This window comes from Anolis sagrei, chromosome 2 (genome assembly GCF_037176765.1).
Source record: "Anolis sagrei isolate rAnoSag1 chromosome 2, rAnoSag1.mat, whole genome shotgun sequence".
Lineage (NCBI taxonomy): Eukaryota > Metazoa > Chordata > Lepidosauria > Squamata > Dactyloidae > Anolis > Anolis sagrei.
In genome coordinates this window covers 40,994,377-41,011,362 of record NC_090022.1, presented here as the reverse complement: position 1 = coordinate 41,011,362, position 16,986 = coordinate 40,994,377, and the positions used below count along the sequence as shown (strand labels likewise).

The 16,986-nt window shown below is 39.3% G+C and overlaps 1 protein-coding gene across 2 annotated transcripts in view; it reads left to right on the top strand.

The window, feature by feature from the left end:
- The window catches only part of PDZRN3 (PDZ domain containing ring finger 3), a 224,866-nt gene extending 208,478 nt beyond the window's left edge, over positions 1-16,388 (top strand). For both annotated transcript variants that reach the window (XM_067463472.1, XM_060766339.2), the window contains 5 exons: positions 7,126-7,224; positions 9,141-9,203; positions 10,401-10,505; positions 12,366-12,482; positions 13,308-16,388. In XM_067463472.1, coding sequence (XP_067319573.1) covers positions 7,126-7,224; positions 9,141-9,203; positions 10,401-10,505; positions 12,366-12,482; positions 13,308-14,846 — 1,923 coding nt within the window. In that variant the 3' untranslated portion in view covers positions 14,847-16,388. The remainder of the gene's footprint in view (positions 1-7,125; positions 7,225-9,140; positions 9,204-10,400; positions 10,506-12,365; positions 12,483-13,307) is intronic.
- Positions 16,389-16,986: the final 598 nt, after the last annotated feature.

Below are 16,986 nucleotides of genomic sequence, written 5' to 3'. Positions count from 1 at the left end.
AGTCTTTTGAAGCTTTATGATTACATTAAAACTTTACTGAGGCACAGGCAACTGAGAAACAGCTGTTCCGCTATCTGTGTACACAAAATTATCATATCTAGGGTAGCATCAAATCCCAGTTATTTCTACTTCTAACCAGGGCTCGGGGGATTGTACTCAAAGGTAAGTCTACATCTAATTACTCATAAAAATCCAGGTACGAAGCACCTGCTCTGAGGCTATTCTGAAGGGACCTTTTTTACAAAGACCATTTGCTTTAGCACTGTTTCTTCAGATGTGTGTACTTTAATATTCCTCTAGTGATTTGCCCCTAGACAATATATGCCAAACAGAAAATCATAACAAGAAATGTGGAAGTGATGCATGCTGATTTTTTAAAACATATTGAACAGCTCAGACTCTTTAATTAAATGCGTGGGAATGAAAATGCCCCCAAAAAGGCAAGTACTGAAACATTCTTAAAACATCTAACTTGGTCTCAATCCTATAACTTATCCACATAAATGTGGTTTCTTTATAATCCAAAGCAGACATAGGCAAACTTCAGCCCTCCAGGTGTTTTGGACTTCAACTCCCACAATTCCTATGAGCCTGTTAGGAATTGTGGGAGTTGAAGTCCAAAACACCTGGAGGGCTGAAGTTTGCCCATGCCCGATCTAAATGGATGGCATATAAGAAAGGAACAACAAAAGACTGTTGATGAAGATTTTCAAAAGACTATTTTTGTATGTTTATGGAGGGAAAACTTTGCCCCACATCAGTGTTAAATTTCATACCAGAACATGGGAAGTTGCCATTTAAAATAGGTTTTTAAAGAAGTAGCCATGAGTCTCTTGCAGTGTATAAAAAGGGAGGAAATAGGGAAGAGGGAAAAAAGGATTGCAGCAGCATCTGGAGTACTGCATCTGATGATGTGGGTTCATCTTCATGAAAATAAAAAGTTAGCCTTAAAGATGCTGCTAGGTTCCTTTTTTACCTCACTCTCTCTCCTCCTTTTATCTTCACTTTTTAAAAAAGTAATTAATTCTACTACCCATTGTGGTGCTTGAAAAGCAAACCTACTGACATTACTCACTGTAAAATGAAAACTTTTGACTCATTACATTCCTTGGTGTATATCATTTATTTCACATTACTTTTTGTTATTTTAATGCAGTGAAGGACCTCATAGGAATTTTAAGACAAAGCATAACATTTCAAAAAATTATATCAAGTACAATAAATATACCTTCATAAAATGTTGTTTGAAAGTGACTACAAACCATTACTCAGTATACCAATTATACAAATTCTCTTTAATTAATGACATTGTTTTGGAAATGTGGCTCCAATACATCATGGTGACAAAAAAAAGTAACAAGTTACAGATAACTAATGAATTACTTCCAAATTCTGTTTCATATGCATCCTCTTATTTATTCACGTCAATAAAAGGAATGACGATGAACAGGGACAACACAATCCAAGGTGTGGAGGCAGGGTATTCATTTTGGCCCAAAAGGAGGCTGAAAATGATTTCTTAAAGCAAATATTCCACTATTTTTTCCTATTTTTTCTCCCTATTTTTTCAAAAATAAGAAGAGAAGAGAATATAGCTTCAATGCCACACAGACTGTTTGTTTTTTTCCAATACAAGTGCATGATGCAAAGGGAATGCTTGAATTATAGAAGAAAAGTTGGGTATTGGAGCTTCATGAAATCTAGCAATAACACCTTGTATGTTAGCCCATTCATGTTCTCTGTACTTATGGAGATTGGTCCTGTCTAACACTACCCCAACTCTGTAATTTAAACACTCTGCTATGGGTAGAAGCTTTATGTTACAATTTCCATATGATCATTTACTTATTACAAAATGTCCTATTACAAATTAAGCCAACCAGATTTTAGACTTACTGGAAGATGGAGGCACATTTTCCTCTTGCTCCCTATTTGTGTGTGTGTGTGTGAGTAGCGACTTGAGAAACTGCAAGTCGCTTCTGATGTGAGATAATTGGCCATCTGCAAATGATGTTGCCCAGGGGTGCTTGGATGTTTTGATGTTTTACCATCCTTGTGGGAGGCTTCTTTCATGTCCCTGCATGGAGAGCCAGAGCTGACAGAGGGAGCTCAACCGCACTCTCCCCGGATTCAAACCTGCGACCTGTTGGTCTTCAGTCCTGCCGGCACAAGGGTTTAACCGACTGCACCACCAGGGGCTCCTATTACCCCTGTACTGTTTCAGACTTATGTTCAATTGTCTTATTGCTTTGGGTGATAATAAGTCAGTTTCTACCAGAACAGCATCACCATAATGTATACAAATGAGCCTATTCCCAAAGATAACCACAGTGATCTGTGAGGTTGGACTGATAGTCAGTAAACTATCTGAGTTTCAAGTGATTAACCAATTGAACAATTTCAAGGTGTAATAACTAGCTCAAGGTAAGTATTTTTTTTCATGAGTGTTTAATGAAGAAAACTGGTTTGCTTCATTAAGCATGGCTACATGCTCAATGAATAAGCATATTATGGCAGCCAAATAAGGGTGACCTATTGTGTTGCTTTTTAATTGCCAGAGAGTTGGAGTAATTTTGTACATTGATATAAATCCAGAGAATATATAGGATTATAGTTGGTGTAACCTATTATTGTGAGTGAACATGGTAATGAAAAGTCTTTTTAAAAATGCATATAAATTATATATTTTTCTAAAATGCAGGAAATGCACCAGATAAATTCCTCCTCTCCAGACACAATTTGTAAAGTAATCCTAATTTTCAAAAATTCAGCTAAATTCAACATATACCTGTAAACATCTATTAATGTTCTAACACTAAGAGGTCATGTGTACACTACTGTGTACCTGATTTCCACATCGTAGTGTACATGCAGTCCCCAAGTTAAAAACAATTTGAATTTGTATGTAAGTCAGAACAGGTACATTTTATAGTTTTGGATAGCATGGGGAAGAGTCATGCTATATGTTTTGTTGTCTGTGCCCCTGTTCAGAAGATTTCACCACACTTTCTGTCACTGGGGATTTTAAAAAAATTGACTTAGAATCATAGAATCATAGAATCATAGAATCAAAGAGTTGGAAGAGACCTCATGGGCCATCCAGTCCAACCCCCTGCCAAGAAGCAGGAATATTGCATTCAAATCACCCCTGACAAATGGCCATCCAGCCTCTGCTTAAAAGCTTCCAAAGAAGGAGCCTCCACCACACTCCGGGGCAGAGAGTTCCACTGCTGAACGGCTCTCACAGTCAGGAAGTTCTTCCTAATGTTCAGATGGAATCTCCTCTCTTGTAGTTTGAAGCCATTGTTCCGCGTCCTAGTCTCCAAGGAAGCAGAAAACAAGCTTGCCCCCTCCTCCCTGTGGCTTCCTCTCACATATTTATACATGGCTATCATATCTCCTCTCAACCTTCTCTTCTTCAGGCTAAATATGCCCAGTTCCCTAAGCCGCTCCTCATAAGGCTTGTTCTCCAGACCCTTGATCATTTTAGTCGCCCTCCTCTGGACACATTCCAGCTTGTCAATATCTCTCTTGAATTGTGGTGCCCAGAATTGGACACAATATTCCAGATGTGGTCTAACCAAAGCAGAATAGAGGGGTAGCATTACTTCCTTAGATCTAGACACTATGCTCCTATTGATGCAGGCCAAAATCCCATTTGGCTTTTTTTGCCGCCACATCACATTGTTGGCTCATGTTTAACTTGTTGAACACGAGGACTCCAAGATCTTTTTCACACGTACTGCTCTCGAGCCAGGCATCACCCATTCTGTATCTTTGCATTTCATTTTTTCTGCCAAAGTGGAGTATCTTGCATTTGTCACTGTTGAACTTCATTTTGTTAGTTTTGGCCCATCTCTCTAATCTGTCAAGATCGTTTTGAATTCTGCTCCTGTCCTCTGGACTATTGGCTATCCCTCCCAATAGCCAATAGACTTGTTATGGAAACAAGGATTGGTGATAAAGATTCAGTGAAGACCCCTTTCCCCCCATGATAACTCTTCCAGAAATGAATTTCCTTCCAAAGGGGTAGATTTCTCTCACTTACTTAATGTCAAGGGGAAACCTTTACCTTTAATTTTATGTTTATAGAGGGCTGCAATTATATACCTTGTATAACCAATTTAAAATATAAAGTTTCAAGAAAATGCTGAAACGTTTTCCAATATCAGTTATAGCTATAGCATTTGCTGCTTTCATTCCCCTTTTGCCATATAAACTTTGAGTACTGGTCTCAGTGAATGTATTTGGTTTGCCATTATGTGATCTTCCCTATTGATCAGCCCCAGTCCCCTTTCTAAAAATAATGGCAAAGCATTAGAAATATGGAAAACTTCTACCATATCGAGGTATTCAACCTTTCTATAACAAAAGAAGGCAGGCCGAGAGAGTGTTGAGCCATTCACAATTGTGCCTATTGATAGAAAATCATTTAAATACCATCTGAAATGTCACTGACATTTACTGCTCTGTTTTTTTTCAAAACAAATTACACATGTTGACAAGTAAATAACAAGAGATTGCTTATCGTGGCAGCTGTCATCTAGACATGCCAATAAATTATTCATATTGGTGAGTTTTATTGTCTTCCCCCAGTGAATGGCACTGTGGATTGAAATTGAGAGATGCTCTGAGGGTAGACAATTATGTTATTAAGACTTCTAATGCATTAACACCGGGAGGGAAAAGCCCAATAACTTCTTTATTAACTTTTATCTGAACATAGGGCATTTTTCATTGGTCTCAAAAACATGTGAAGATTTAGAAATAGATTTCAAGTCCATTATTTGAGCACCGTCTTCTATTTCTCTGTAACTTAAGCTTTCTCAAAAAACCTATAGCACTGCTTTATTGCATATATTGGATTAATATTGGGCAATGTCTACATTGCTGACATTTTGAAAGAATCTGTAGACATGGTTTTTGCTCTGCACAATTTGGAATCTATAAAAAATCAAGAAAATCGAAGAATCAACAACAATGACAGTACCTTTAAGATCTGTCTCTCCCTTTGAGACATTAAATTAGGCCTTAAAATGTCACAGTTCCCGTTCTAAATATTCTTATAATGACAAATTAGGAAGGTGGTGAGGAAATGAGGTATCTAATTATTTGAAAACATAATCACATTTTTTCCATAAACGACCTTTCAAGGTTGGAAAAATTCCTTTGCAGGAGAAAAGAGACAAAATGGTTATCGGTGTGCTGATTACATTGTCACCAGTGTTGACAAATGACCTCATCACATTGAGCTAAAATCAGCGGCATCCGCCAACCCATGGATCCCATCACATGATGTCATGCCAGTTCCATAACTGAAGCAGGTTTCTGGATATTGAATTATTGTTGGGGCATGAGAAGCTGTCTTTTCTTATGATAGAAAAACATCTTAAGCCAACTCTTGTCATCCATGAAACTAAATGAAGGAGGTCTTGGTGCACATATGTTCAGCTTGGAAAGTGTCTGTAGGCAATGGTAGACACAGAATCCCAGGCCAAGTGTGCATTTGACCAGTGTTGTGTTTCTCAATTCATTTCTTCATAGTCATGAAATGTTTAAAAAGTATATCTTTCACCCGGTGGTGCAGTAGGTTAAACCCCTGTGCTGGCAGGACTGAAGACTGACAGGTCGCAGGTTCGAATCGGGGAGAGGCGGATGAGCTCCCTCTATCAACTCCAGCTCCTCATGCGGGGACATGAGAGAAGCCTCCCACAAGGATGATAAAAACATCAAAAATCATCCGGGCATCCCCTGGGCAACGTCCTTGCAGACGACCAATTCTCTCACACCAGGAGTGACTTGCAGTTTCTCAAGTCACTCCTGACACGACAAAAAAAAATTAGCCAGGTGCACTAGTTTGCTTCATGAGGTAATCCAAAAAGTGATGAGAATTACTTTAAAGCAAGGGGTAAAGTGAAAATGTTTCCAAAAGATATGCCAAAAATGGATTGCCTTTATGCTGTAGCACAGGTGGAAAAGACATACCATTATGTAAGACTATTCCTCGGCAAAAATAAAATGTCACACATTAATCAATCCAGATACCTGCCCGTGGGCTTCATAACATACTCCACATAAGAATGGACAATAGTAAAAACATATATTCCTTGAAGTATGCTATTAATTCCATCCTCCTGACTTAACCTCTGAGCTCTGAGTCAAATCTATGGACCTTCTAATTTCATATTATAAGGACTTGAACTTGGATCATTGATGGTCTTGTTTTGTGTATGTTTTTAAGATGATGTGAGCCAAATAAATAAATAAATAAATTTTTCATATATCTCCCCCTCCCCCCCCCCCCAATGGACAGCAATAATGTCTGCTTTCTTAGCAGTTTTAAAATGAGGAAAATTATTTTAGGTTTAATTCTTCCATTTTCTAGACTCTATTATTCCTATGTGTAGTGATGCATCCTGTAATATTAATGTAAAGTACCAGTATATGATTTGCAGCCTTTGCAAGGATAGTTCATCGAAGATAAGTCATTTGTTGGGTCTATTGAAACAGACAGAGCAATTCAGACCCAAGGAACAAGTACTTAGAAAATGAATTTCATGGTATTACATAATTTCCACATGTCACTCATTGGCAATAAACCCTTAGACATGGTGTTAGAACGGTTTTTTGCCAAATTAGCATTTCAGAGAAAGAAGGAGAACATATTTAAAGAAACAGCCTAACATCAAATTTTATAGGCAGTCAGTGCAAGAGTTGGTGGCTATAACAGAGAAATCTAATATTCATTCATCCATTTTCATCTCTTTTCATGAATTATGTTACTTTCCCCCAAAACTGTTGGATGACTCGGGAACACTAAAAATAGAAGTTTGTAAATGCTTTGATCTTTTCTAGTGTTGCCACTCCATAAAAGACTAACCATTTTTCATCCCTATGATCGATAAAAGAGTCTATTTTCAAAATGACTTCATATTGATGGAAGAGTCACAATTGCCCCGAGTATTGATTGTGTGCCCATAATCACTTCACTCCTAGCTAGTAAATTAACCTAGTGCAATCATTTTAAACACATAAAAAGAAACAGTAGACAACTTAAGCAAAACATTTTCCTATATTTTAAAAAAACACACAGATGTTCACCAGGGTCTCATTTGTTTGTCCTAGGAAGTGGATTTGCACCGAGTGAACAGCCAGGACAAGTTTGGGCTTACAGTGTGCTATAGAACCGATGATGAAGATGATATTGGCATTTATATCAGTGAGGTAAGATGAAACAGCCTTGAATATTAAACCTGCCTTTCAAATAGTTCGATTAAAAATTAAAATAGTTTACTCCCCCCCCTGCTAACTATATTTATATTGCATCTCAAAACCAATTTTGATGTAATATCAAACCATTTTCTGCTCTTGAACCATGCTGCTATTCTCCATATTAATAAATATATTGAGACCATTATCAGCTAAATGGAACAAGTGTCAGAGAACCTGGAGACCAAGAATCCCATTCATACTACAGAATTATAATGCTGTGATTCCACTTTAACTGCCATGGTTCCATCCTATGTAACCTGGCATTTATAGTTGATGGGTTGGTACTCAGAATTCCCAGCAAACGTGCTCAAGTGTCTCACTAAACTACAAACTCCTGCATTGCATAGGATGGAACCAGGGCAGTTGTAGTGGAATAATAGCACTGTAATGATTTAGGACTTTATCACACGAGGCTGATAAAGCACAATTACAACTACACCCAAAAAGCGCTTTTTGGGTGTAGTTTACCACAAAATGGTATAGTTGCTTTGCACTTGAATCATGATCACATCATCTTTTTTCATTGATGGCGAAAACCTGTCAATAAATCCAATATCACTCCTGTCACTCTTCCTTGTGCACTAATGTTTCTTCTATTGAGAAGCAAAGGACTTAGAAAAAGGCCGAAATTGCATGTGTGAGCATGCACTGGGTGGAATATGGATCGGTAGCTAGGCTGTGCACAAGGTTGGAACGTGCATCAACAAGGTGTCAACATGGCGCAACTGTAGAGAGATGTGGATGTGGCCATTCTAATTATGGTATATTTCTGTTTGTTTAAAAATGTGATTGCAACAAGACATCACCCCACTATCATAACGTCCATTGTGTGAATAGGCCTCAAGATCTACAAGAAAAGGCTGTAATCATGTTGAAATGATCTTGCATGGAAAACTATAAACACACTATAAAATAGATATCTTCAAATAAATGTGCAATCTGGTGTGATAAAGCATTACTGCTCCCTTTCTCATTCCATCTGTATACATTAACATTTAACAAGCACATAGCTTAGGGGCTGGTGAACTAGAGGCAAGAAGCAGAAAGTGTTTTTTAAGCGCAATTGATGTCCCTCTTCCAGACATGGATATGTATGCCCATACATCCCTCTGCCTCTATCCTTCCAACCTTGGAAGAAAAGGAAAGGGTGAGATATGTAGTGGCAACAGCAGCACAAGCATTATACCATTTTCTGGTACAATCCAGGTGATGATTGTGACCTATATAGTGTGGATACAGATTGCCTGAAAAATCATGACCAGAATCCTATTCATGACTTACACATTCATAAATTCCTTTAAGCATTTATTTTTCTGATTTTGGCCATCTGGAATCAATTCAAGCTTGCAGGATGACAGTGCATTGGGGTCATAGCTACCAGTACTGTCACTGTTTTGATCCTTACTAATGACATCATCCAGCTACATAATCACCAAAAGTAGTGTCATCGACAAGTCTCTGCTAGGTGCTGTTACTAGCTGTCAACATCAGTGGGTCTTTTGGGGATGTGGACACTGAATTGGCCCATATCCAACTATCCACACCTCACAATCTTGTGCCAGACTAACAGTTAGAAGCAGCAGTTGCAAGATGAGTTCATTTTATTTGGCCCATGTCGATATGATTTCACCCTCCCCTTACTGAGCTTCTTACACAATCACTCCTTCCATTACTATTAATCAATTATGCACAAACCATTTCTGGACTATGTGCCTGATTGCGTTGATCTTCCAAGACCAGTTTTAATCATTATGTTTCCTGTGACTCTGAATTATTTGAGCTTATATCTCATGCTATTGTACAACCTCTGGGGAGATAAAAAGTGCAGAGGGCTACAGTTAAGTAGCTAACTTTATCCTCTTTTATAGATTGATCCCAACAGCATTGCTGCAAAGGATGGTCGTATCAGAGAGGGCGATCGTATAATTCAAGTGAGTTTGCAGATAATTCATGGTACCTGAAATCCTGCCTCAGCTTTTGTATTAGTTCTTCATTTGCTGAATTTGTAATTCTGCAGAAAGTCATGACAAAATCATATTTCAAAGGTTTCCAATATAAATATCTACAGTCTTTCGGTGAAATATTGAAGGCCAGGTGCTAGCAGTTTAGGCCAAATGCAGCCGTATTTACTTTGATAGATCAGCCATGAAAGGCAAAGTATTACCTGACAGTATTATGTTTCTGAGAAACGACCTATGGGGACAATCCAGCAGTCTCTTAGCACTGGTGTAATGTTATCGAATTTGCCATCATATAGCACTTTTAGCATGCAAAGAGATTTATAATCCTTATTTTATTCAGCCTCACAGCAGTTCTGTGAATCCCAAATGTCACATTATATTTTGATGCCGTAAAGTTTACGTGGCAGAAACAGGTATTTATCTTGCCAGGGCAAAGTTTTAAAAACTAGAATTTGTCCTGACATGGAAAAATTATGTCCCCCTTCCTATGTGAAGATGCCTTTAAAAAGAAAGAGTTGCTGGTCAAGCTGGTCAAAAGTATTTTTCTGCCTGAAGCAAAGGATAACTGTCCATGTGTGCATGCAATACACAGTAGCATATAAAAACTGGCCAGAGTGATCATTAAATCTTATTTCAACAGTTTTTGTGGGACAGATCTTCATTGCCTGAGGACAGCAAGGTAGCTCAGCAGTGGTGTGTTTCTGTCCACCAATACCTCCTTGCTGCCCCCTTGCATTTGCTGCCCGAGGCATATACTTTAATTTCCCTAGTGGTTCAGCCAGTCCTATTTATCATTCAAAACTGTTGCTTTCAAATAGCCTCTCAATGAATTTACTACATCAGAACTTTCAGGAAAATTTGGTGTAAGGTCCATTCTTCCCCTTTTAGAAATAAAAGGGATAGTGTTGAAAGGTACTGGTAAGTAATGCTATGATCCAGTGTGGAATTAAACTAAGATTTAATTCATCCATTCATTTCGATGGGATTTGTGTAGATGTCTATAGTGGATTGCACTGCATTGAAAGCATTTTGCATCTTAGCATGAACAAATGTTGTCTTCGTCAAAATTATTGCTAGAATTCCAGGTTTTCTAGAAGCATGCCATTAAGTAATCTTCTTCTTTGGGCTTCTGTGCATCAGGATTTCAATATGAATTTCTCTTCCCAGATTAATGGCATTGAGATACAAAATCGAGAAGAAGCTGTGGCCCTCCTAACCAGTGAAGAAAGCAAGAATGTCTCTTTGCTCATAGCAAGACCAGAAATTCTCCAGGTTCTGTACCTATTTTACCCCTTCATTATTATTTAATGTGTGTATTTCTTTAGAGAGCATGGATTTATCTGATGTTCTAAAGTGATGCAACTGGATGAGGAAGCATCATGGGCATAAGGATATAAGAATGGAGGGTTAAGGGAAAGTAGAACCACTGAGATCTTTAACTGAAAGGACAACTATGGGCTATGTTCAGGGCAAAGCCAATGAAGGAAGAATGTTATGTAGTGCAAGCAATAAGAGAAAGGAGTAATTTGATGAGCTAAGTTATAAACACAACTAAAAGAATGAAGAATGTGTCTGTACTGTAGCATTAATGCAGTTTGACACTACTTTAACTTACATGGCTCAGTGCTATGGAATTCTGGAAACTATAGTGTTATATAGTCTTTAGCCTTCCCTACAAGAGTGTTGGTGCCTCATCAAACTACAGCTCCCAGGATTCCATAGCACTGAGCCATGGTCGTTACAGTGGAGTCAAACAACATTAATATCTATTGCAGTGATGGGCAACCTTTTGAGCTTGGTGTGTCAAAGTTCACCAAAAAGCAAGCATTACTTAGGTGGGGTGTCACTCAAGAAAAAAAACCTATAATTTTGCAATATTTATAGTTTAAATAACAAAAATGTATAATAATAATAATAATAATAATAATAATAATAATAATAATGGCAGGAAATTGCACCCGTAACTCAGACTCTCGCCTCTCCCAGCTCCCTCCTCCCCTCACTTTTCTCAGTAATGATGGTCACTTAGAAATCCACAACACCCCAGAACAGAAAATTGGATGATGGTTGCTGTGATTATGTGGTTGCTGGTGATGGAGATCACAGGGCCCCCAGAGATGTGTCCCCCCACGGCATTCCGCTGCTCCCTGCCACCCCGGCCGGAAGTGAGACCAAAGATTCCCTAACGGTCTAACTGGAAGTTCCAGAACTAGACGCTAAACTACTACAAATGTTTTATCCTTGGCTTCTGCACCTGGCCATTGAAATGTCCTTCTTGGGATGCAGACCCAAACTTCTCTGTATGCAGCGGCATGCAGCCGCGTGTAATCGAAAATGTCTACACGTGTCAGTGCTGACACGCGTGTCATAGGTTTGCCATCATGGATCTATTGCGTAAATATGTCCTAAAGGTGAGACAGTGGAAAACTAAGATGGAGGAAGCTTCAGTAGTCAAGGTAGGACATGACATTTGCATAAATTATTTGTATGGTGGTAGTTTGAGCATTGCACTATAGCTTTGGAGATTGGGGTTGAAATCCTTGTTCAAGCATGGAAAGCTGTTGAACAAGCTTGGGCTGATCAATCCCAGCCTCAGAGAATAGATCAGCCATTAACAAATCTGGTCAAGAAAGTTCTGTGATAAAGTCACCTTCGAAAGTCAGTTAGTGTAGTGGTTTGAGTGTTGTACTCTGGAGACTAGGATTTGATTCCATGCTCAGCCATGGAAATTCACTAAATGACCTTAGGAGAATTACACACACTAGGGTTGGAACATTGGAAACAATGTGAAGGCATGCAACAACAGGGCTACTGGGTAAAATATGATATAGTGTTTGCCCCTTAAACATGGGGAGGGTAATGTAAGTCCTCCCACATCAGATAGGCTGAAAACACGTTGAGAGACACTTATGTATATAGAGAGGAAACTGACTTAGCAGTGATTTACTACTTCTCTGTCATAGCATGTACAGGTTGTTATTAAAGTATAATCCACAGAATCCCAAACTAACATGTAATTCTGTTGAACCTTAAGCTAATACCATGACATGTAATGCAACAACTAACAACAATTACCAGACACCCACAACAACTGCTTTTTTTATCTTTGGTCTTCTTTCTGTTCCCTTGCAGCTGGATGAAGGATGGATGGATGATGACAGAAATGATTTCTTGGATGATTTGCACATGGACATGTTGGAGGAACAGCACCATCAAGCAATGCAGTTTACTGCCAGCATGCTTCAACAGGTAAATCCTATTGTACCTTAGACTGACCAAATGGCTTATTGACCAACCTGTCTGTAATTCCAAGACACCTTCCAGAAAGAAGAGCCTGTTGCAATTCCTGCTATTGGTAGAAACAATGTTGCTTATTTCATGATACAGGGCTTTCTTGGTTGCTTCAGTTAAGGCACCCCTTCCAAGGGAAGGCAGGCAGATTGCATCCCTTCTGAGTTTCAAGTTAAGCAGCCATGACTGTGCTGTTTTCTAGTCTTTGCTTATGAAATGCCAGACTTTGTTTTTCTGTTGGTTTATCTGTGGTTATTTATAAAGATTGATTTTGATTGTTTTTATCTCTGAAGTCTTGCTTTCAAGGCTCTTGTGGACTGAGAGGCACTAAACAAATATTTTAATAAATCAATGCACAATAATAATAATAATAATAATAATAATAATAATAATAATATGTTCCCCGCCTCTCCCTGGGGCTCGGGGGGGGGGGGGTACAACATTATTAAAGCAAGAGACAAAACACTACTGGAGCACATACAACAGGATGCACAGTTGAAATACAAGTTAAAATCCACTGAAGAACTGCAGTTTAAAATTCACAACTTAAAACTGACTGGGTAGACCTGCTGGAAGAGATGGGTCTTCAATTACAACTTAATTTCCGACAACTGATTTAGCTGTCAAATTTCTTCCAGTAGATCATGCCACAGTCTTGGGGCAGCTGATGAAATACTGCTCTTGGTTGCACGTAAGCTGTTCTAGGCAAATCCATCTATATGAATTAAACAGCTCTGCCTGCTACTTGTACTTATATGCTTTCTTAACAAATTATCTCTTTAGAAGAAGAAAAATGAAGAGGATGGAGGTACCACAGACACTGCAACCATTTTATCAAACCAGCATGAGAAGGACAGCGGTGTCGGGCGTACTGATGAAAGCACCCGTAATGATGAAAGCTCAGAGCAAGAAAACAATGTGGATGATCACACTACTGCCTCCAACACTTTGGGGAGTCAGAAGAAGCTGACATACAGCCATGACACTCTGGGCAGTTGTGACATGCCATTCAGCAATGAGTCATTTATTTCTGCAGACTGCACCGATGCAGATTTCCTGGGCATCCCAGTAGATGAGTGTGAGAGGTTTCGAGAATTGCTAGAACTGAAATGCCAGGTGACATCTGCAAACCCGTACAGCATATACTACCACAACAGTACTCTGGATATGAGCAAAAGCGACCATGAAAGTGTGGACAGGGAGCTAGAGATGCTGAATGAGGAGCTACGCAGTATTGAGCTGGAGTGTCTCAACATTGTGAGGGCCCACAAGATGCAGCAGCTGAAAGAACAGTGCCGGGAACCGTGGATGCTGCACAACAGCGGATTCCGTAACTACAACACAAGCATTGATGTCCGCCGGCATGAACTCTCGGATATTACTGAGCTGCCTGAGAAATCAGACAAGGACAGCTCCAGTGCTTACAACACAGGGGAAAGTTGCCGAAGCACACCTCTCACACTGGAGATCTCACCCAACAACTCTCTCTGCAGGACAGCAGAAGGCCTCAAATCCCAAGGCAATGAAGGGGCAGAAGGCTCTGAGAAAACCTTGCTGACTAGCCCAGAGAGTCTTGAATCCAATACATCTCAACTTCACCCAAAAGATGTTGACCTTAGCAACCCATTGGAAATCAATGAGAGAAAAATCAGTGATGGAAGCAGAAGCCCAGGTCAACCCTCCAAACCGGGTGGTTACTTGTCTTCCTATCAACACTCTCCTTATAAACATGCCCACATCCCTGCCCATGCCCAACACTACCAGAGTTACATGCAGCTGATACAGCAGAAGTCAGCAGTGGAGTATGCGCAAAGCCAGATGAGTCTAGTGAGCATGTGCAAAGACTTGAACTCATCAAACCAGAGTGAACCCAGAATGGAATGGAAAGTCAAAGTCAGGAGTGATGGTACCCGTTATATTACCAAGAGACCAGTAAGGGATAGGTTGCTGAGAGAACGTGCCATAAAGATAAAGGAAGAGCGCAGCGGCATGACCACAGATGATGATGCCATTAGTGAAATGAAGATGGGCCGCTACTGGAGCAAGGAGGAGCGGAAGCAGCATATTGTAAAAGCCAAGGAACAGAGGCGGCGGCGTGAGTTTATGATGCAGAGCAGATTAGAATGTTTGAAGGAGCAGCAAGGGGCTGAGGAGAAGAAGGAGGTGAATATCATAGAACTGAGCCACAAAAAAATGATGAAGAAAAGGAATAAAAAGATATTTGACAATTGGATGACAATCCAGGAGCTCCTAACCCATGGCACAAAGTCACCTGATGGCACAAAAGTTTACAACTCTTTTCTGTCGGTGACTACAGTATAATCTTCCAGTGCCAAAGCTGTGTACATAAAACCCTGCTGTTGGGGTAGAGATTCCTGCCTCGTTAAATGTGGCAACACTTTTGCTTTGTTTTGTATATAAGACACAGTCATCAATAATATAGTTCAGGTTCTGAACTCTGGGTGCAAATGTTCTCAACAGAGGAGCAAATAGTCATTCACCCACAATCTTAAAAGGCAATATTGAACAATCAAAGCTTATTTGGTATACCAATAGTACCTTTTTTTGTAACTTGTTACCCTTTTACATAAAGTGTTAAAATAACAGGAAAAACATATTAATCATACTTACACAGGTAATATCTTTTAAAACTATATTCATATTTTTTGAAAAAGGTTACACATGCAGAAACACAAAGACAACTTCAAATAGTATTTTTAACAAAACAGTATTTTGCAATATATCGTTGACTTTTCTCTGCACAAGTTGCCGTTTTATCAGTATTCTAGTTGTACTATCAAACTCTTGAAAGAATTCTTCTGCAGCATTATGCACCACTTATCAAACTGGTTATATCTTTAGGGTTCTTTGCACATACCGTTTTGCCTTCTGGGACAGCATGCCTGCCCAGCCTATGGCCAAATGTAGTGATTCATCGTGTGCTCAATAAACGTCTTGGCTTGGATGTCTGATAAGGCAGTGCTACTCAAAGTAGTAGAGTTTCTAGACTGGTACTAGTCTCTCACTGGCTGTTGGTCTCTGAAAAACGTTTTGGAAAGAAAATACATTTGTAGCCAGTAGGGACTAGTCCCAGCCACACTGAGAGCGATGGTGCTGCTAGTCCCCCACATCAGGTAGCCTGAGAAGCACCTCAATAGAGGACAACAAAATCAGAGGACTTCCAATCAAATGCAATAAACCTGAGTGGATTTTAAGACTGTTGAAAATGTCTAGGTATCTGCAGCTTGACTTCAAAGCAGTAGCTAGAGTAGATCACAGAGATTGGATGATAACGTACAAGCTATAGTACAGAAAGGAGATGGTGAACATGTGGCCCTTCAAATGTTGCTGAACTGCAGTTGCCATCATAGTCACTCATGAGGATGGTAGAAGCTGTAGTCCAACTATCCCTATAGAATCAAACATTCTCCATGATTAATATAGATGAAGCTGACACCTAGGCATATTAGAACAGAAGGGTATGAGAATGCAGGTAACCTAAGGTATTCTGCACACAACTGCTGCAGGTTTGGGCTGACAACCACACATTTTTGTTTTTCTCACTGTGGATTCCTAAAGTACATAAGCAGCACTTGAAAGAGGAGATGAAGTGCTGCATGCTTCAGCCCTGAAATATATTGAAACAGGTTTTTGCCAAGGCTGTGGCCTACAGAAAGAATGTGCATGTGTGTCTTACCTTTCTACAAGACCGTTTTGTGTAATTTGAAATGCCCATTGTAGTAGCTGTCTGCTTGGTAGATTTGAATGTATTGAAACTGAGAGCAGTTTTCATGAAATCATGACTAGTTACTAACAAGTAAAATGAAGTTAAAAATAAAAAATAAATTATTGTTTTATATTTCATATTTATTTAAGTTGAGGTTTTATTCCACACCATTTCTCCAACAAAACCTTCAAAATTGCATAGTGTACACTTAAATTGGATGCTGTTTATGTGGATTACTTTTTTACATTTGTTGTAGGATGAGCAGAAACAGTGATCGCTAAATATCCATATGTTTGGTAAGAACCCTGGATTAAATCTAAATGTCAGTGTGCATAGAGAGATCAGCACTGGTGAAAAATTCTTCTAGGCCCCAGAATCTAGAGTTTTATGACAGTTAGAAGTTGCAAGGCTGAAACCTACTGAATAACACCCAAAATAGACCAATGGAATCCATTGTCAAATGGTGAATCAACATAGAAGTAAATCCCATTGGTTCAACAGATCAACTGCTGTTATTTATTCGAAGTCAAGCAATAAGATTTAAGACTCAAGGTTTCGATACAGCTGGCCTTCCTTATCCACAGATTCCACCATCCAAAGCCTTAAAAAAATCAAAAGAAAATCCCAACAGCAAACCCATTGTCCTAATTCCAACAGACCTCTACCTCTGAGGATGCCTGCCATAGATGCAGGCGAAACGTCAGGAGAAATGCCTCTAGAACATGGCCATATAGC